At 40.0% G+C, this 22,625-nt stretch overlaps 1 protein-coding gene across 10 annotated transcripts in view; it reads left to right on the forward strand.

Annotated features, from left to right (window-relative positions):
- Nucleotides 1-22,625, forward strand: part of DNM3 (dynamin 3) — a 175,289-nt gene that overhangs the window by 85,656 nt on the left and 67,008 nt on the right. For all 10 annotated transcript variants that reach the window (XM_048312222.1, XM_048312228.1, XM_048312230.1 and 7 more), the window contains one exon: nucleotides 22,081-22,190. In XM_048312222.1, coding sequence (XP_048168179.1) covers nucleotides 22,081-22,190 — 110 coding nt within the window. The remainder of the gene's footprint in view (nucleotides 1-22,080; nucleotides 22,191-22,625) is intronic.

The raw sequence follows: 22,625 nt of genomic DNA on the forward strand, positions 1-22,625 counted from the left end.
TTTGTTCAGTGTAGCCTTCCTGGAGCCCAGAAAAAGCTCAACTGCTGAATTCTGTTCAGTGAAGAAAAGGGAGGGGGGAATCCCCAATTTGTGTTCATTTTTTTTCTTTAAATGCTGGAGTTAAGCTGTCTCGGTATAACTGTTCTTTTAAATTATGCTTATACTCACAAGGCAGTTAATGCTTTACCTAAACACATTTTTCTCTCTTTTTTTATACCTTCTATTCCAAGGAAGAGTGAGCTTTTTTTACTGTTTTTAGTAATGAAAGCAGGAGATATTTAGAAAAATCTGTTAAAACTTAGCAGGGAAAGCCCCCAAAGATGAAATAGGTCTGGTTCTGTGGTTGCAATACAAATACGGGCATTCAGATGGTGATGTCTTTTGTGATGACACACAGGTACTGTGCTTTCTTTCCAGTTCGTTGTTTTCCAGTCCTTTGTGCTTCCCACAGCTGATTTTTTAATACCATTTATAATCACTTCCCACCACACTAATTCGCTAATACCCCTCCTTGTATATCATGGATTCAACCAGAGAACTTCAGATCTATTATTTTATGAGACCAGTGGCCTCCAAAAGATTCTTCAGGCTTTTTTCTGAATTTATTTACTAACAAAGTATATGTCTTGGTGGAAAGATTGGTCATGTAAATTTTTCACCTACCTTCACCATTATTGCACTTCTTGGTTAATTTTTACAAAGATTCGGATCACTTTGTGTCTTTTTTGGGTGGTGATATTTAATGACATTAATTAGAAACCAGACAAAACCAGGGGGTAGGTTATTTCATGCTTTTAAACCTAAATCTGAAAAGAAAACAAAAAACCCCTTGAACAAAAACACGGTATGAACCTTAAGCTGAGGGGGGAAATGCGGCGAGAGGAGCAAGTGTTGTGAAAACCCTGCAAATCACAACCACCTGGTTAGAGTAGTGAGTCCCATGTAAATTAAAGAAGAACTGACTTCAGTTGCAATGTTCAAAAAATGAACCTACAAGACGCTGCCCAAAGCTCTAGTTAATAATTATGGCAAACAGCTTGGAGCCAGCCCAAACTGTACAGGCCTGTTGGATCCTCTCAGGGGTTCATGCATACCACAGTGATTATTGCATGCTTTTCCAAGCTCCATTGTGTGTTCTTGCTCGTGGGATGTGGTGCCTCTAGTGTTGAGCTGTGGAACTCTGTGACAGAGCTGTCCCAGCAGGTATGGTCACGTTTCTGCTTCTTGTGAATTCTTGGTCTGTGGGAGCTGGTTTGAAGTGTGCTGGACAGACCTGAGAGAAATGGTTTCTTGTGCCTGGGAGCTGATGGAGCTATAGAATATATTGTAGAAGTTATTCATAGCATACCTAAGTGTTGCTGGAGTTGCTGCTGCTGAGGTTCTTCAGAATCAGAGGATATTCCAAAGCATCTCTCCTGCTCAGCCATATTTCAGGCACCCGTGCTGATAACCTAATTAAAATTCAGGGCTCACTAACCTGGGTGTAGTCCCTTGGAAACAGATCTGTCCTTCTTCCAGTTCTTTATTCAGTGCAGAGTTGCCATGTGCAGAATGATACTCTGCTGACAAAGAGCAGTTTGAAGCAGGGCTTCCTGCATTGAGTTCTCCGGTGTCCTTAGCACAGGTGTTGCTGTATTCACTCTGCCAGTGGTGGTCAGTCTAGCAAAGGATCTTTGATATCTGTGGATTTTGAAGACAAGGAAGAAGAAACTGAAGTAATAGTGATGAGGGAGGAATTTCTCCTTTCAATACCCTTTAAATCCTATTAAACTATCTAGTCTGAGCACTACTTTGTTATTAGCCCATGGAGTTTGTTGTGCAGTTGCACAGCTTTATGCTTCATACTTATTTTGAGTGGGGTTGCATGGAGGCAAATCTTAAAAACCAGTTATCAGTTTGTAAATAATCTTCATTTCCCTAACGTGGCATGGCTTTGCAGCCTTTGAAGTAGGGTCTAGCTACAACATCAGAGGAGCATGTATGTTACTGGAACACTGCCAGATGGCCTCCAGATTTTTAGTCATGGGTATTGTCAGCCCTTGGGCAAGAAATGTTACAAGTATTTTTACAGTGGCAGTCTGGAATATTCCCTAGATGTTCCCACAGTGCAGGTGATGGTAACAGTCCTGTTTTCAGTTTTTAGTTTAGCAGCAGATTGACAGAATCTGCATTTCTCAGACCTGCCCATCTTTTTCTGCTCCCATTGCATCACAGACCCACATCTTTGAATGTGTATTTTTACCAGTATTCGGAATATGACTGAGTTCTGCTGAGCCATCTCTATTGATTAACCACAAGTAAGAAACTTAATAACTGTAGCATGTTTTTGGCTGAAACATTTTGTTAATTGCTTATGTTAGTTAGTTGCTTGGGTGAGTGAGCTGGCCTATTAAATCTTCCAGTGGTTTTAAACTTCATTTTTGAAAGGTATTTTCTATTAGCTGAGACAACCAACTTATTGTCTTGGCAATCAGAGTACAACATATACACTGGAGCAAAAACTATTAGGAAGAGGATCAGAAAACTGGTTAGTATGTCAGGCTGGTAGTTGTTATGATCATTTCTGTGTTCTGCTCAGAAGATTTGTTTTTTTCCCCCCTATACATTTTTGAAGGTACTTTTATCCCGGTCTGTAGAAAAAAGGCATCACTATTTTTGATTTGTTGATAACATGCCATTGGGGAATTGTATGGTGGTTGTGCTCCATTGTTCCTCTTTTCCATTCATTTGGGGATTATCTTAAGGATTGGATCCTTAAAGGAATGGTATTTGAATTCATTCTGTGTCTCTTTACAATGGCAAATGAGAGACTGATATTTGAACACACTAATTTTGGAAGAGTTACCGTAATGCTTTCTTTTGCCTTGATGTCCTTTCTCTGCTGGTACTGAAGGGATAGGCCAGCATCTGCCCTTGCCTTAGATAGAGTTGTTGAATTTTGTACTGAATTGTTGTTTGTATTTCAAGTCTTGCTGTCTGTCTGTGCCCATGGTTGCCATCACTGTGGAAAGTAACATCCCCTCTTCTTGTGGAATATTACGCTGAATAGCTCAGTGGATTTTGTCCTGATGGTCACCTTGGCAATATCTAATTGGAGAGGAATGAGAATAGTCCTGAAGCCTCATGTCTCTGAAACTTGATGCCATTTGCAGCAGGAATAGCAAAAACACTCTGAATGTCCTCACTGAAGCTCCCATAGGTCCAGTTGGAAAAGTCAGGCAGGTAGTGAATGCACAGCCTGTAACTCTGGTAACACTGGTCTGGTATCTACCTCAGAACACACATGGGGTTGAAGCACTCTGTGTGCCCTGTGCTTGGAGTCTGGTGCAGGTGTGTGTGCAGTCTGTCTGCAAGATCTTTGACTTGGCTACCTGGCTTCTGGGAATCTTGAATAAGTGACCACGGCCCTTCTTTTCTAGTTAGGAAAGGTTACCATGGGGTAAACAAGTATTTCAGGCATTGTTGTCATATGGTGGCTTAGCTGGAACACATCTATTTTACTGACTGCGAGAATGTGAGGCCTCAGCGAGATTAACCCACTGAAACAAGCATAGAAAGAAATCATTTAAGAATGAGGTGATGTACCCTTGTTTTCTGTTAAAGTGAAATTTGTTATTTTTCCCATTCGTGGAGTCACTTAAGAAGCGGGAGAGACTGGGGATGGTATGAGGATGGTAAAAAGCATCAGTGTAAAAGATGGCAGTCACTCCAGGCTAAAAATAAGGGTTGTATAAATAGGAATGTTTTAATTTAATTAATGTGGGATTAATCACTGCAGATGAGACAGGCTACAGGACTGGGTACAGTATCTCTTTTGTTATTTGTTTTTATATATAACTTCTAGTCAATCTTAGGCTATTGATAAAGGTCATGAAAATGGACTGTAACTGATTGGTGTGAGTAGCTTTTATGTGATCCGTCATCTGTTACAAGAGATATCCCACATGCTAATGCATGTTTCTAAGCATATCTACTGTGCTATCTGTTTATCTAAATTTTTTTCTTTTCATTTCCCACTTTTGCAATGCCTTTTTATTTTATTTCCTGGCTAACAAGTGAGAAGTAAACTCAGGGTAGTGATTTAAACATTTTTCAAGAAAGAATAGTCTTGTAACTAAAACATAAGATGAAAAGTCAAAAGCTATTATTGGGTTTCTGATTCTACTGTTTGTCTTGTTAAACTCACTGTAAAGAGATACTGTCAACATAAAATCAGACTTCAGTCTGCAATTTTCTTATCTGTTAGATATAAACAAAATTTTACCATAATGAAAAAGCTAAGGAAAGAAAAATCTCCTATTTTGACATTGTGTATCTGACAGCATTTCGAAAAGTAGCAATTCCTGTCCTGAATCAGATCAGTGTGTTTGTCAAAGCAGTAAATGCCAGATGCTCAAGAGGAACTAAATCTAATAGAGTGCTGCAGCCCCCACAGCAGACGGCTGGGCAGCATTTGGCTCCCTCCCTGTCTTATGAAACTTTATTTTCCTTGCATGGGTTCCTTCTTCCTTTTCTAATGCAGCTGGGAACATCCATAGGAAAGGATTTCTTGAGTCACACTGAATTCTTAGTCTCAAGGATACTTGGCATCAGTGCAGGTCATAGCTTAAGTATGTGCTTTGTTTAAAGAAACTTCTGTTTATCAGCTTTCACAGAGGAAATGCAACTGTCAGTGGCTCGTTAGATTTCATCTTCTGTTTATATTGGAGAAAACAATATTCACAAACATAGAAAATTAATGTTAAAGCTACAGAATGGTAGGTGGGTGTGTAGAGGAACAGGTAGACCTTACACTACTGAATACAGTATTGGTTTTGTTTGTTTTAGATTAAACTATCCAATAAATGTCTCTTTGATTGCAAACTCACTGATAAAAAACTGTGCATCTTCCCTGTAAGACTTCAATTTAATAATTAATGTTTATAGAGAGTGCATAAATCCATTACAAAATGCATAAAGTCAAAAAACAAATACTTCCTAAGCATTTAAATGCCAGTGGCCAACAATGGGTTAAAAATACGGCACATTTTTGGTAACATTAGAAGCCCTGATGGGTGGAGTAGGCAATGGGCGTTTTAGTGTGGATGCTTTGCTAACCCTTTGCTGTGCAGCTGCAGTACAAATGCACTGAAGCAAAGGCCAGCAGCAAAGTGGGTTCTCGGGAAGCTGTATTTCGTGAGGCCTGTTTTTAAAACTTTTTTCTGTGCAGGAGAGATTTAATGTTTTCTGCTGCAGGAGGAGCAAGGATTTTAACTGTTTTCTAATCACTAGCTTTTTCTGGTAAATACTGTAGAAAAAGCATTACAAGTACAGCTTTAAGAAGTTAGGAAAGCTCGTTAGCAACCAGTTGCCAAAATATCTATTTCTACACACTCTACACAAGTTAGAATAATCAAATTAAATGAAAGGTGGTTTTTGCATCTGGTTTTGGATCTGGAAATAAGTTGATACAGACAGATTCACTGGACAGTTTAATTGCTGTAATAAATTAGCAGTAAACCTCATGAAAATAGTATTTTCTTTTTTCACTGTGAAGACAGATACATCCTTACATAAAGAGAAGTTTGCTTCCTCCTTTGTCTAATTGTTGACAACTGTACATTTTCAGTTAGGTTCTTGTAATGGGTAACTACACATAAGAAATCCCATCTGTATGAAATACTGTGGAAAGTGCAGGCATCCTCAGAGGTGGTCAATAAGCTGTGCTGCTAACAGCAGAAAGTCTAGCAAGAAATGTCTTTTTATTATGCTTTGCAAAAATAGCCTCTGAAGATTCCACACGGGAGCTTTGTGGGAGGGCATTCCACACTGTGGGAGCAGAATGAGTGCCTTTAGGCATCTGAGGTCAAAATGTGGACAAGGACTTCAGACATTTATAGCTGTGTTTCTCCCTGCTTACAAAAAAACTTACTCAACAGTTTAGGAACAGTTTATATGGCAAGCTTAATTTGGGGATAGCCAACACTTTATTGGCACAAGGTACATGAAACTTAGAATTCTAAGTTCTTCATTATTTCCATCATGACCTTCTTTGCTGTGTACAATGCACAAGTTCCTATAGACTTCATGTGAGACATATGAAGTTATGCTTTTCTGTAAATTATTTGCCCCTGAGAGGATGGTCCAACACCCTACTCTACCAAATGGAAAAGATGAGTAGCTACTCCTGAGCTAGGCTGGTACCCAGCCAGGAGGGGATAAATTAAGGCGTGGTCCTTTATTTCTCAGAGCCTTGAGACCTTTGCTTTTGGAGCAGACCCAGATGTTGACCTCTCCAGTGGAAGATGAAGGTGCCTCTATGGATTGAGTCTCCTGCTCAGCTGGACTCACTCCTCTTCTCTGGGTTTGGTTTGAAGTTGCAGTTTATTCCATAGAGTGAGGGTTTTCATGCTGGGTGAGCACAGGGTGTTTGTGCCTTTCAGCTCCACACAAACAAGAAGTTGCATCATTCCTGAAAAATTGAGTTTGTTTAATTCTGTTGTTAGAACCCATGTCTCATGTCCCTGTCTCAAGCACCTCTGCCAAGCTGTGTCTAACGCACTGCCCTGAGCACCTTCCCAAGGAGCATGGTACAGGAGCTGGGACTTGGAAAAAGCAGTTCTGGAGAGAAGGAGCTGGTGGATCCAGGTCTAGACTCTGGAAAATTGTCTGCAGTGGGGTAGAGCAGAGGGGGAAAGACATGCTTAGAACACAAAAGCATTTGAGATGCTCAGGCTTTGCTTTTGGTGAAGACTGTGTGTCGTCTTGAACAGCAAAGATGCTGCTTGCAGTGTAAATAGCAGAGTAAGAGCAGGGTGTAGCTCTAAGGAACTCCTGGGCATTTTAAATCAGGTTTGCTGTTTTATTCCCTCTGTAACTTAGATAAGAGGTTTACATGTATCAGTTGCAGAGTTCTTACTCTTATGACTTCAAGCTGTTGATTTAAAACTGAAGCATTTGAGAGAGCTGAAGGAAGGGGGTGGGGGCTTAACTGAACTTTGCAGTTTATGCTAGTGCTTCATTTTCTCTAACTTAATTTTATTTTCCTAATATCTCGCCATAATAATTTTTACTGCTTTGTAGGCTTTTTGGTGAAGAATAATATAAAAGAAAGATTGAACACTGGAGCTTTCTCAACATCACCTATTAATGGGTTTCCCCCTCAACCAAACAGTAGGTCAGCTTTTTCCATGGTGTGTCTGTTTTAGTTAAAACACCTCATTATCTTTAAGTTCTCCACCATGAATCTATATCGTGATCACTGAAAATCGTGGTGATGGTGATGCACATGTTTTTTGTTGCTTATTGCCTTTGGGAGCGTTCTCTGTTGTGTCAACCCCACACCAATATGTGAACTTTTGATATGAAAGAAGACGCTTTTGCAGTTATTTTCTGTCTGACTCTCTAAACAAGAATATAAAGATATGTCAGTTTTCCAGATGAATTATTCCACTAGATCTCTGTTAGATGAATTAAGTAATAATTTTGATTCTGTATTAGAAATTTCTAGCTTTTCCCATTTGTGTGCCATTACTAAGTCAGTCTACAGATATTTTAGATAACTGTGCAGCAGTTTCTTCCATAACCTTTTCCTAACCTTATTCCCACCTCTGCAGCCATTTCTCCAGGTCACCATGTTTTATACTTATCAACAGGTCTTTTTACTTTCTCATTTTCATCTTTGAGGTACTCTGAACTGCTTTATAGTCCTCGCTAAATTTTTCTCCCTTCTAGGGCCACCTCCCCTTTAGGACATGAATAGCAGAGAAACGAGTGTTGTGATTCTGTAATTAACAGTTCTTTTTAAACAAGTCCAGAGGAGGCCATTGAGATGCTCAGAAGGCTGGAGCATCTTTCCTATGAGGACAGGCTGACAGAGTTAGGGTTCTTCAGCCTGGAGAACAGAAGGCTCCAGGGAGACCTTAGAGCAGCTGAAGTATAAATTAAAGGAACTCCAAGAGAGCTGGAGAGGTAGTTTTGACAAGGGCTTGGACTGATAGGACAAGGGATAATGGCTTTAAATTGATAGGGAGTGGGTTTAGATCAGGTACCAGAAAGAAATTCTTCCCTGTGGTGGTGGTGAGGCCCTGGCATAGGTTGCCCAGAGAAGCTGTGAATGCTTCATGCCTGGAAATGTTCAAGACTGGGTTGGATGGGGCTTGGAGCAGCCTGGGACAGTGGAAGGTGTCCCCGCCCATGGCAGGGGGGTGGGAATGAGATGAGCTTTAAACTCCCTTCCACTCTTCCAACCCAAACCATTCTACAGTAGGGTTTTTTTCTTTTGAAGCAGTGCTGTGTCTGTGTGGATGTTTGTGTGAGGGCAGTGAGGATTTTCTTAAACTGCAGAGTAAGCTGAGAATTTGCAGCCCAGTTCAAATGAATTAGAAATGTTTTCTTATGGAACTCATCACCTGACATCAGTCAAGTTTTGCACTAAATGATCCAAATAACGAAATAATGAAGACTTTTTGGCTGTGTTGTTTAAGCTGACAGAACTTAGTATCCAATGGTAATGAGAGTATAATTATTTTAGATTAAGGGGCATGAGCCTGTTACGGTATATAAAATTTTCCTCCTTTTCAGTGAGCACAAGAAAAATTCCATAATGTGCTTCTCTTCAAGGCAATCTTGTGTCTTAGTGATCTGAAAGGGTCTGGGATTTTTTTTATGCCTGCAGAAAATATCAGAGGTCACTGATATCAAAGGCTCCTATCTTCACTTACCTTTTAGGAGGAGGTGGTGTCAGTTTTGTATGAGTGCCGTGTACAGTTCCAGCTGCTTTACAAACAGTGCCCTTCTCTGCAAAAAGCACCTAGAAGTGGTGGTCTTTGTCCACATACAAACTGTGGCCAGAGTTGTCTTTCCATTTCTGTAGTTCCTGACTTGAAAAACACTTCTTGCACCAAACATCTTTTGCAGAAGATGTGGGAAAAGGAAGTGAGTGCAAGAAAAACAAGGGGACTCAGGATTCACCTGTAAAGGCTCTGTGCAGCTGCCAAGTGAATTTGGCTTTAAACCCTAGTTTTGTGTTCTTAGACTAAACTGTATTTTTCCCCTTCTGAATTAGGTTCTCTCCCATCCGCATTTCTAAAGTGTGATTTCAGGGTAGGTTGATCTTTGAGGCCTTCTGTTTTCATTAGGGAATGTGAATTTCTTTAAAATGTAAATTTTCCAGGCTTATAACGCTTGGTTTGGGGAGGATTTTTTTTTTTCTTTTTTGAGTAATGGCAATTAGTTCTGTAATGCATTTATTTAAATATACATGCATTTAGCCTTGTCTATTGTTATGTACTTTTTTTCTGGGAGTTACTAGTAATTATATTTTGGTAATCTATTAGTATAAAACCCTCATTATTTCAAGCTATTTCAGTATAGTGTATTATTAGACATTTAAAACAAATCTAAACTGCTAGACAATCTAGTTTTTTTAACCTTGGGAATATCCTCAAAGGAGCACAGAATGTTATTTCAGCAAAAGGAATGAATTGAGACAATAATTAAAATATACATTTAGTTTGAGTAATGTAAATGTAAAGAATGGATCAGAGAAAATCAAATTGCTGAATATGATGTTGAAATAGCGCTTGGGCAAACATAGAACACTTTTAATGAACTTTTTATTTCAGTACTTTATTTCAAGATTTTTGAGGCTTTTGAAGGCCAGAGGAGAACTAGCTGAATTGTTTTCTTTGTTTTATATTGTATTTTAAAAATTTTGTTGCATGGACAACTTTACAATAAGCTGTCCTCCCTGCTATGTATCTTTGAGTGTCCTGAAAACAAAATGAGCGGAAAAATGTTTGTCTAAAATGTTCTTTATTGCTTTAGAACACGTTAAAGGATGATCTCTGATAGCAGAATTAACTGTGTGTGAAATGAGCTCACTGACAGCTAGTAAGATGGTTTACACGAGTAAGGCTTAGTTGTATGAATTCAGTTTTCAGAATCAATCATAGAACTAACTTCTTTGTGAAAAATTATATACTTCGGAGTTTGATAGATAGTTTCATTCTTATAGATTCCTTACTGAAATTCAATTTTGTACATATATTTGTAGGTTAGCTATCTTGTTTTCACTTGGATTTTTGTTGTGACCGTGCTGCTTTCCTATGGAAACACTTTCAAAATGTCAGTGTTAGAAAGCAGTTGTAATAGATTTTTCCAGCAGCAGTTCCTTGTTGGTTGCAGTATCTGTAAAAGCTAACGACATTAAGGAGTAATGGAGTATATCTTTCAAAGCACAAGTAACGAGTAATAGGGGTGTTTTGACATAGTGTTTAAAGAAAAAAAAAACCCTGGAATTTGGTTTCCTGCCCAGAACTTTGACTGACTGTCTGGGAATTCAGTGCCGTATGTCAATGTTATGTAGAATTAGTGTACGTACGCTGCAGTGATTCTTTACAAATGTAATAGTGTCCTGCAAGTTTAGGGCCAGGGAGTTGATAGTCCCCAATATTTTGAGTCAGCATTGATAAAGACTTACACTGTTGAGGAAGTGCTGTATAGCAAATATTGCCCTTTCTTCCAGAGAAGCAGCAGTGTTCATCTTCCTTGTCCATAGTACAGCCTCATACTGTAAAAATTCAACATTTTTGCAGGCGTGTTTCAACTTTTGGATATCAATGCACCTTTTTTGTTGTCTTCTGTGTTTGCAATAACGTCATTACCTCTTGCATTACCATTGTTTGTTTGGAGTTCTCAAGCTCCTGGAGACTTTCAAAGCCATTGTACCTTTCGTGGATTCTTTGAAACAGCTGAGATTAAGCATGTGTAGCCAGTGCTGCTGAAGCAAAACTTTACACCTTATTTATTGAATCTTTAAAAATCTTACTTTCATAATATCACTTCACCAACAATAGCTATCCAAGCTGCATGTTACAAATTTTTAGAGCATGATGAAGGTAGATCTTACAGCTATTGTGATCATTGGTTAGAGTTTTTTTTCCTTAGGAAAGAGCTCCTTTTTAATTGTGCTCTTGGGGCGGCCAACTGACAGTATCTTAACAAAGATGATTAAGTAAATGCAGGTGTTTGTCATCTTAACACAACTTTCAGTCTACACAATGGTGTATTCAATCTGTATTTTCCTCCCGAAGCAAACAGCATGGAATAAAAGAGGGTGTTAGGTATGAATCAGAGTAGTACTTGATTGCAGGAATCCAGACATGGGAGAACTAGAATTCTTTAAAGATGATGTTATTTTATACAGAGGAGAAGTGACATATTTTTAAATGTCACTGCAAGAAAAGACAAGGTTTGGCGTTAGTCTGGATTGGAAGAGATATGGAGAAAAGAAAAAATTTAAAACAATAGAAAAACAATTAAAAATACTTTTGAATTAGTAAGGTTTTTATTTTGTAATAGCCAAAGAATATGACTGCAAGATTCTTAAATCTGGCAGTTACTGAAGACCTTATCCACCATGGAATAGTGAGGGAAATGCCTCCTCCCTGGTGCTGATACTCTTCAGAGATACTCTCATTGCCCAGTTTTTTGTGTTTGTCGCTCACAGCAATGATGATGGAGTCTCTGGTTGGCTGAGAGTTTGTTGCTGCTTTGTTAAGAGTGAATCTGGCAGCCAGAAGCATCACAGATGATGTCTCCTGACTTCAGTACCCCACTTCCCCCTGTGCCCCTCACAGTGCACAATGGCAGTCCAGCTTTGTTCCTAGGTCTTGGTTGTGACAGTGCATGATCTGCCTCTTCGCACAAACCTCTGGCTGTTGCTGCTGACGTAGGGAAACTGATACCACATGGCTGAAGATGTGCTGTAAGTTTGTTCTTACAGAGTGTTTGTTTGCCTGTTTCTGCTTGAGCTGGCTGCAAAGGTGGCTTTGGATGATCTGTTCTGGATGTGGCACGGCCTGCTCTGGGCCTGCAGGAGAACTGCCAGTGGTGCCAAGGATGGCTGGTCTCTAAGGCTTTCGTGTTAGGGCTGTTATCCTGTCATTGTGATTCAGCAAGGGCACAAAGGTGGGCTTGTATGAAGCTGACAAAGGTGATCTGTCAATAAATCAACCAAGGTCTGCCATCACATGAAAGGGCAATGACAGCACTTGAACAGTCCGTGTTTATTTCAGATTGAGGCTGTCTCTATCCTTCCAGACGGGGTGCTGTGTGCTTCCCCAAAGTGTGGTACCTCCTGCTGAGGTATCTGCCTGAGTTCAGCACCTGCCATGGTATTTAAAGGGAGCACGTGGCCAAGGCAGGGGAGTTTGTCCCTCTGTTTCAGGTGTGTGTTTTTAAGGTGTGCTGTATGGTTGACATACTTTCCCTTGGGATGATGCTGGAACAGGACCTCTGTTTTCTGTATTCTGCTGCAAGGCAACAGCTGAGCAGCACAATCAAAATGATTTGTAATGTGTCCAGTGTCCTTCATGGAACACACTTCTGCATATGACAAACTAATATACAGTTATCAGGACAGAGATGCTTGGGAGTGAGCAACACTTGGATGTTTTCTTTTCATATGTAGCATCTGCAGACTGAAAAGTGCCATATTTGGCAGCTCTCCTACACACACCTCCCTCTGCACATACTCCTGGTGGTAGGGGTCAGTAGAAGACTAGCACTGCCTCATGTTGGGGTTCCTCCCCCCTGGCGTGGGGTCCTGGGAGAGGGGCCCTGGGGTGGAGGCATGGGGTTTCCCTACTCCCTGGTCAACCCCATTGATTGTTTCGTGTTCCCCTGCCCGGCAAGGACCCTCTGGTCCTGTGATTGATACAGTTCTTCAGCAGTCGCTGGCCATGTGGTTGGAAAATAAACATCTCTTTGAAAGCATCTACCAAGAATCGGTCCTTATATTTCTTTTCCACGGGCCTCGCTGTATATGCGTGTTGTAGGAATCCCCACTACAACAGCCTTGCACCTTGCTGTCACTTTTTTCAGTGACAGTAACTTTGATGGAGCCAGTCCAGAGAAGGGCAACAAAGCTGGTGAAGGAGGACAAGTCATATGAGGAGAGGTTGAGGGATCTGGGGTGGCTCAGCCTGGAGAAAAGAGGTTCAGAGATGATCTTATTGCTCTCTACTACTACGTGAAAGGAGGGTGTAGCCAGGTGGGGTCGGTCTCTTCTCCTAGACAACCAGCAAGACGAGGAAATGGCCTCAATTTGAACCAGAGGACCTTGAGATTGGATCTTTTGAACATTTTCTATTTTCTTGGATGTTCTACTAAGCTTTTTTTCCACATTACTGTGCCCCTGTTTGTCAGATTAGGTTTTCTGAGTTGAGTCAATCCCCACTCACATTCCAGTACTTACTGGGGCAGGCGATGTAGATTCAGAGGTGGCATCTGGCTTAGGAGGGTTCAAGAACAGAGACAACTTAAGCTCAGTTTGAGGAACAGCTTTGGCTATGAGCTTCAAGAGTGCTTCAGTCTGGGACAGCTTCATAGGAACATTCCTGATGAGTATTTCTAAGGAGATTTCAATCTAATACTGATTTTCAAGGACAGAGGGCTGCAGGTTTTCCTGCATATAGCTGTAATTATTTTAGGATAGCTCTTGTCAAATTCTGAGACACATCCCAAAACCTTCCATTGAAGATTTGATGGCATTATGTGAATTAACATTTGAAGGTAATGTTTTTGTTATGAAGTAGAAATAGTGCTTGGTGGTTATGGTGTATTCATTTTTCTTTGTTTATTAGTTATAGGAACATCCCCAGGGCTACTTATTTAAAAAAAAACAACGCCAAACTCCAAAATGTTGTGATAGAGTAAGCAGGTGATTTTGTCACTCTTTTTATAATTCAGTAGTTTTTGTTTGATGAAATTAAGACGCTAGAGTATATTTATACATATGATGTAGAGCAAGGAAGGAGATAGCTTCAGACAGTTGTCTCAGAAGTTAATGTTTTCCATGACCCAAGTATCTTGGCTTGATTTAGAAAAAAAAAAAAAAAATTAAAAATTAAAAAGCTGAAATGTACCTTTCAAAATATGCTGCTATAAAAAAAACCAACCAACTAAGGAGGAGGGGTGCTGGGGGAGAAGTCTTGACACCAGAAGCTCTGTCACAGCAGAGTTTCTCTCGGATGTCTGGAAAAAGTCTTATACTTCTGGGATGCTTTCCAAAATATTTTCAGTGACCATTGCCACAGGCGTGAACTTCTTAATGCATTTTGCAGTAATCTCCACCACAGTGAAATTGATTGCTGTCTGAAAGCTTTTAACGATAACAAGCAAGTAGGGCAGCATAAGTGCCACGAACTAATTTGTGTGTGTGCATTATGTTGCATCTTTAGGAGTCCTGCAGAGACAGATGCATTGCCTCAGGAAAATCCTGCTTAATGTTTTTTACATAATTATGTAATTGCATATTTATAATTTTACATCTTGCAGAAAAGATCTTTTTTCTGCATACACAAAGGATGTAGCATCTCTGGAGATCCTTCAGTAGGTACCCAGGGAAAGGTATCTGGTGGCTTCCTGAGTTTGAACTTTTCTACGATTCACTTTATAGAAACTGAAATGGATACAAAAGCCAGAGGAGTTTTAAGAAATGCTTTTCCAGCAGAAAAAAAGGTACTGTATCAAAGGTGCATCTTCTTCATGTGCCTACTGAGGAATTTCAGGAGGCTTATAAATGAAAGGTTCTCTTTCTATCTACAAGTTCAGGGGATGGAGGAAGCTGAAAATACAGTACAGCTTCCTGGTTTTTTCCATATTATCTTAGTATTCCTAATGCTAGAGATCATTAGAACTAGAGAGGTTCATCCACCCAGACCATCACCTTCTCAAGACTGAAATCTGAGCTGCACTTCTATTCAAAGAGGTTTCAAGAATTATGTTTTTTCTGTGAATTAAAAAAATCCCACCACCAAAACACATGTATACACATATATATAACGTCATATTTTTATACACACACACATATATGTGATAAGCAAAATTGTTCACGAAAAGCTGTACCCAACTGAGAAGCCTGATCTTGCAGACCGTGGTGCGTCATTGTCCCTCTGTGCCCTCTGCCAGCACAGATGTGCTGCTCCAAAGCCCTTCATCCTGCACTACTGCTCTTACAGACCACTGTGGTTCTTGGATGATCTGCAGTAAGTGAGGAGTGAAAAACAAAAACTTGAGCACCAGCAGAGAAAAACAAGCTGTCCTAAGCAGGCTTCGTAGCAAAGGATAAGAAGGTCAGAGGATACATTTATCCCCCCTCTACCTTCGAAGCAGCCACTTGACACATCCAGCAGAATTTTTCCAGACTGTCACTGGTTCATCACTTGGGGCTTTCTCTCAGTTTTAAATGCCAGCATCAGTTCAGAGGAATTGCTGGCTTCTTTCCCAGACAAGATTTCCCAAATTCAAAATGACCTTTCAAGATCCTAACTAATAGGAGCTAAACGGAGATTTCCTCTTCATCAGGCCCTTTCTCAGATTGATCCTTTTACTGACAGCACAGACCAGTGAAAGACCAGCCCTTCGCTTGTGATAATAAACACCTCTTTTGGAGAGGGGCAAACTTAAATCACATTGAATTTGTTATATATTCCAGAAACTATTGCCCTTCTGTTCGGTGCACCGATTATGTAAAGGCAGAGGGGAGTACCAGTGAAATTACTAGAATTTTTTTTCTTTTCTTTTATTATTTTTTCCTTAATCCAACCATTCAGGCTCTGCACTAATCCAATGATGCCTAGTGAGCCATTATTGAGGGAAATGAGATATTGACAATGCAAAAGATGTTTATCTGGGTACCATAACATGGGGACTGCGGTGCAGGCAGCCAACCCCATGGAATTAGCTTGTTACAGCAGGTTTCAGAGGTGTCAGCTCGCATTTCACGGCCAGCTTGGCTGCTCAGCACAGCACTCCCCAAGGATTCTGTGCCCATCCTCTCTTCCAGGCAAGGAGGAGGAGGAATTTGGGGCTGCCTAGCTCTGGGTGGGTGGGTTGTGAGGTTCTGCTTTGCTGTGTGCTGTAGGAATGCAAACTGCAGCTTCAGCTCCCTGGAAGCCCTCAATTAAAATTGTAAACCTTTGTTCTGCAAAATAGTGATGTAGAGACAGTCTATATTGGTGTCCTTCTGGAAAGTCTTGAAATGTAGCAGGATAGGAAACTGCTTTCAAGGAAGAACCAGCTACCATTTCTTGATGAAGTATTTCAAATGCAGGGTTGCGAACTTTTGTTTTTCTATTCCTGAAGAAATTTTGGGAAAAGTGCAGGAAAAAAATGTAATACTGGTTCTTATGAGAGAAAAACACTGTGGGAAATGAATTACACTCTGTAAAACGAATGATAACGCCAGACTAAGGACTGATTTAACATTAGCATCGGGTTTAGTCCCATAGTTGAATTCTGAAGAAGCAGCAGAGCTATAAAAAGGCTCTTAAATTTTTTAATAGTATGTTGTGGAAAAAGATACCAAAAGATTGGGAAAAAATTGCAAGTGCCAGAAGTACTCATAATTGCCTGGAAAAGACAGTGCAAATGCAAAATACAGAAAGATAATAACTGAAACCTGAAATACCTTGGTTCTATCGTGAGATCTTTCTTTCAGCTACGGTTTCAGGTTTACCATTTTCAGCTTTGATTTATATAAGAAACTCATTATTTTGACTATGGCAAAAGATAAAGACTTGTAAGACTGAAGGAATATAAGATTTGGTATTTGTGCTCTGTGCTGTGTGCTCTGTCCTTCTAACAGCCCAACTTATCAGCCTGAGCCATTGTCACATTTTTGTCATGAGATTTGAAATTTGAAGTTGGCTCTAGAAGACTGGAGGGGAGAGGTGCATAGATGGAAGAAACATGTTCTTGTCTGCAACTTATTAAGTATTCCTTTGCAGTACTTTTCATTAAAATGTTAGAATATTTGTGTACATATTGTTTTTCTGGTAAAGCAGCTCCTTCTTCGTTTTATAGAAGTGCTAGAATTATGTTTTCTACATCTGTACCCAGGAGCTGCTCAGGCCTGGATTCCACACTGCTAAATAATCTCTCATAAAATAACTTGCTTTATTTTTCTTCAGAATTTTGCAGTAGTGTCTGAGAATCTCATGCTTCATTTTTCAAAGTATGCTTTAAAGCAAAGTGTGGTGTAGCAGAGACCATTGTGAAGATGCTGTGTGGCTTTGTCAACTGAGAGAGAAATATAAACTGTAATAGAAACACAGTAAAATTCTCTTGGGTATATCTAAAGTCAGAATTTGGTAAATTCTTGGATACTGATTTGAATACTATAAAGGTTTCTATGAGGCATCTTAATAGTTTTCACTTCCATCAGATGCCATAGAGTAGGCTGTTTGCACTGGCAGCCAGAGCTCTGAGGTGTAAACAAGTCTGAGCCTTTCCTTTTTGGGAGTAAACAGGCACAGACCACCAGCATTTCCTTACACTTCCTATTATTTTTCTTCTTCTTTCTTTAATACGGATCACTCTGGCTCAGCAGGTTCACAAGCCACTGCTTCTTGTGTCTCTGCAGAATGTGGGTACTGCTCTGGCCATATAAAATAGTACAGTACTATAAAATATCTTTGCTTTGGGATTATTTTCTGCCTCTGCTGCTTAACTGCTTTGCCAAATAGTTGCTTGGCTTGGATGTTCCACCTACACGTTTTAGAGCCCTGAATGCAGGATATTTAATAATGCCCTGCCATCACTGGCTGCTGGCAGAAACATGGTCAAGCACGACGCCTGTGAGTCAGGTAAGTATTAGCCCCGAGTATTAATGCAGAAACAAATACAGCAAGCAGTACAGTGTCAGTCTGGGAATCTAGTCCAAAGGCAGTTTTTTATCTGCTGTTCCCCAGCTTCATTTCAAAGCTGTTCTTCCTCAGTTTATGATTTTAAAGCAGTTCACTCTTTTGCCTCATCAATGCTTAATACTTGTTAATGCCTCATACTAATGGCAGAGGCATTTTGTGGATATCTACATTTGCTATTGGTGCACAGTAAATACTCCAGAGATTTGTACTCTCAGTATGGCTGGTGCAGAGAATGAATCCTGCTGTAAACCAGCCTTTCCGGTGTGGCCTCTGCTTCCAGTTGGGAGCTTGATTTCTCTGAACTTGTGGTCCCCACATAGAGAGGTTTTGGTCGGTGTCATGACCCTCCATTTCAAAGTTGGTGTTCTATAAGGCATTCGTAAGTGGTGAGCAAACCAGCTCAATTGTCTCAATGCTGCTGAAAGTGCAATTGGGCTAACACTTGGCTTAGTCCTGCATTTCAGAACCTGAGCATTGTGTGTTTGAATTGTCCTTCATGAACTTTAATTCTGTTCTCTTGTGGAGTAGAGCCTGTGCTGTTGCTGCTGCTGCTGCACTGTAGCCATCCTGAAGTGACAAAAGAATCACCTTTGATAACTGGAAGAAGCTGAAGTAATTTAACGATCTCTTTTCTTTGAAGCAAAGGAATTCTATTCCCCTTATCATCCAGTTTGCTGACGTTGTGTCCGAGGTTTCTTTTGCTGTTTTGACTGAGCCTGAAAGTTCCAAAAGCACGGAATGCTTTTTGAAGCAGTTTCTGCCCCTGGCTGAAAATGCAATGGAGTTCATTAGCCTGGAAGTGCTGGCTGAGACCCTGCTGGGGGAAGGGGAGCTGCTGTTGTATTTTTTGTATCCCTTGTGCCATTTTGGACTTGAGCAGTATTTATTTTTAGTACATTTAAACAGTGCAGAAGGAAGGGGCAGTTGTAATATGGCATATTTACATCATGCTGTCAGTTCCTGGCAGCTCACTTGCCTGTCGGAGAACAGAACTGGTCCATTAAGGATGTGAGTGCTACTTATGCCCACGAGTGGTGAAACATCGTCTCCAGGGTGGGAAGGCCTCCCCAGGCCAGCAGGTTCGTTTGTTTTTCTAAGGTGGAGTATGGGGAATTTTTTTCATGTCACAGGGACAGGAATGGGCCATTCTACCTCCCACTTTTTCCTTCTTTTCCTCTACTCTGGAAAAAGAGAGGCAAAGTCTCTATGTGAGATCAGCATGTGCTGGTTTTTCCCCTCGTGTCACGCTTCAGTTCTCTGCCCCTTTATAAAAATAAAAATCTATAAATAAAAAAGAACAAATGCTGAGGGGGACAAACTGGACCCGCAGTTATGTGCATGTAGTCACTCGTCGAAGTGTGCCTAGCCCCATTCCTCCCAGGCTTCATGCATTCCCTGTTTCTTATGCTGTCAGCTTCTCAGGATGGGAAACATGCACAAATAGTCCTGGCTGGAGCTTTTTTTACCTTACCATAACATAATATTAATTGAGCTTAGGCTGAAATGTTGGGCTCATCTGCTGTTGAATTAGCCCATTCTCCATTTATGTATATTTTCCCCCACTTTGGAGGGAAAAAAAATTGCAATGAGTTTTGCTGCCACACTTTAATGTCACAGTAATACCTTTCTCCTGGCATTAAGCAGTATTCAGCTCTGATCTCTCCTGTGTGACATGCTGTCTCTGTTTGCCTCAAGCACAGGCACCCTGCGATTTCCCTTTCTTGGAAACTGCCCTGTCTCAGCATGTGGGTAGGAGGCCATGTAAATAAATGCCAACCACTTCTTAGCCTTCAGTAGGCATTTCCTTTTTCCTGGTGGCTGCAGAAGAAATACTTTCTCACAGTTTGGCATCAAACATTTATATAACTTTCCTGCTTGTGGAATTTTTGTTTAGACAATCAGATTCTTGGTATAGTTTTTTCATCAGTTTCTACTTTTATTCATCTGTGGTTGCTTGGTTTGTCAGTGAATAGTGCCTGTCAGAACAAAAACTTCATCAGAAACTTCTTAATTTTTCAGTAATTGAATAGTAAATCATGATAAGCCTATTCTGTAAAACTGAAAGGTAAGTTTTAAAGAAAAAATTGAAATAAAGTTTCTTACACTGCCATGCAGTCCATCTTCCAATGGAAAAAAAAAAGCTTTTAATACAAAGTTTAATACATGCTAGAAAAGTTTGCAAGTGTGTGTCCCTTTGTTATGGCAGCAAAGCTAATACATTGTTGTCCTTCATTTACTATATTACTTAGGACATAAATTTGTAATAGCAAAAACAGATCATAGCAGTAAAAATCTGTATTAGAGGACAGTGTACTTTTAATTTTGATACATAAATATCTAATCTGTAAGTTCTTTATTTAGCGTCATTTACTGTTATTTATTTTTGTATTGGTAAATTATGAATTTACTTGGCTTTTTTTATTTATCTCAGTGGTAATTCTTACTGAATGGATGGTAGTGCACAGTCCCTGCAGGGAGAGCCCCAAGGCTTCAGGCAATACATATTTCCTGGAAGCAGAATATAGGTATGAGCTGTGATAAGCAGCTACAGAGTGACACAGAACTAGACTCCTTCGTGGGAGTAGATGTTAGATGAGAGAGTGAAGAATATACATATGTATGGTTTTTTGTGAGTAATAATTTCTAGGATGGTTAAGATAGAGGCAGTTTCAAAATCCAGAAGATACTTTTTATGTAATACATGGAATTTGATAACCTTTGTATTCAACAACAAGAGAAACTGTTCTTTTCCGGAAGGGCTTTTGAAATCTGCTTTTTCTTCTCCTGAGGCCTGGTATGAGGCTGTCTAGGAAAGTGAGCCGTTGTTGGCAATGTCATGGTATTTTTATAGTTTCGCTCTTCAGGCTTTTCTCATCCAGCTTAGTTTTGCAATCTGCTGAAGCTCAGCCAAGATGAATTGCATCTGCCCTTACAGAACACACATTCAGCCCAGCCAGGACATCTTCCAATTCTGTGCACTGGAAGTTGCTTGGTGTATTCTGGGAAACACATATTGAGAAGAATGAGCCCTAGTTTGGTTTGTTCCTTTGTCCTGTCTCATGGCATACAGTAAACTATTACCCCGTGCATATTTCTTCCTTGAGCCAACCCCCGTAAGTGATGCCTCAGTCCAGAATACTCCAGGAAGTGCAGTGGTGCTGAACTTTATAGCTGGCTCTGGTTGTGGCTGGGCAAAGATGAGTCAGCCTTGCTTCATGTTGGCTGATAAGGGACTGTAAAGGGATCTTAAGCTCTTCAATTTTGGTGGTTTATTGAAGTTCTGTAGGGTCATCAGGTAGCCAAATTCACGAAAACCCCATTTAGTATCCACTAGAAAAATTCCAGGGCATAAAGCCTCTCTGCATGGCATTGCTGCCATGATAGTGGCACCAGCCTTAACGGTACCTTAATGGCTTTTAGAAGCTGTTAAACGGTGCTGTGTTAATGCCTCTGTCAGCAGTGTTATTGTGATGTGCAAGCCCAAAATGAGGGCTTCGAGGATAACTTCTTGTCTTTGGTTCCTTCTATTTAACAGCTGGTGTGTTTGAAAAGCAAACTGGAGAGGTTTGGTTCAGTTTAGCCATCAGTGCAACAACTGAAAGAAGTTTAACACAATGGCAGCAGCTAATAATCTCAGGGTTTTTTTGTTCTGACATAGTAAATTACCTTGGGAGTATTGCTAGTCCTTAATTGGAAGTGATGGGAAGGAAGAAACCTGGAAAAGGTGAAATTACAGTGATTGTGCTGTAAATGAGGGTTGTGATGAAATTGCAAAGGAGTTGGCTACAGCAAGAGTGAATAAGTCATTCCTATTTGGAGAAATAAGTTGGTTAGATTAGAGTCTGATTTTGTTTGTACATGGTATGTATAAAACCTTGATTTGATAATGGTATTATTTTGATTGATTTGTATGGGTTTCATATTTTTCACTGGCAGAATGAAAGTTTATGTGTGGGTTTATTGAATGCCATGCTTACATAATTAATAATAGCAACAAAGTAGAGATGAACTTATGTCACCAGTTACTTCACTTGCTGTGCAGACATAGAAGAGTTCTTCGTTGATCAGACACTTTTTTTTTAGTTAAATCTGACCCTTGCCTTTTTAGAATTCAGTGGAATGAAAAATAACAAACGTAGATGTTTATGTGTTTGAGGTGAACTTTTTTTATTAGGAAATGTTTCAAAAGGTTCAGTGAAAAACAGAACTGAAACTGAGGTTTCATTTTCATTTCTCTTGCAGGTAGGTCTATGAAATATAAGCAGACGTTTAAATTTGGGTATTTCCTTATGGTAACAAATGTATCAAGATCATTACCAACTAAACAGAGCTTGCTGACATCAGGCTTCTTCTCACACAGTGTTGTTTAAATCCATTTTTTTTCTAGGAAAAAGAGAAGAAGTATATGCTGCCTTTGGACAACTTGAAAGTGCGAGATGTTGAAAAGAGCTTCATGTCCAGCAAACACATCTTTGCATTGTTTAACACAGAGCAGAGGTAAGAAAATGTGCTATTCTGCAGATACTTCCATAAAATGACATCTAGCTGAGCATTCTAATAACTCTGAGGGCAGTTCTGTTATTTCCACCATATTGAGTACACAAGGTCTTGATATTCTTGATTTATCTGCTTCTTTGCTGTGGCATAACCATGGGATGAAAGGTTGGTGTCCTCTGAGCCACTCTTGGGGTGAAACAGCTCCATGATGAGTCAGCCAGTTCTGTATGGCTGGATAATCATCTCCTGATCCTATTTTTGTTTTATTTGGCAGTCACCTAGGCTTACCAAAACATTCATGACTTCTGTACCTTGTGACCAGATTCAACTGGTGTAAATCACAAAAGCGTCACTGCTTTTCACTTTCTCCAGTGGAAAATCTTGCCTGTCATTAATCCTGGGACTCATTTGATTATTTGTTTGGGTTTAAACACT

Source organism: Corvus hawaiiensis, chromosome 9 (genome assembly GCF_020740725.1).
Source record: "Corvus hawaiiensis isolate bCorHaw1 chromosome 9, bCorHaw1.pri.cur, whole genome shotgun sequence".
NCBI classification, from domain to species: Eukaryota; Metazoa; Chordata; class Aves; order Passeriformes; family Corvidae; genus Corvus; species Corvus hawaiiensis.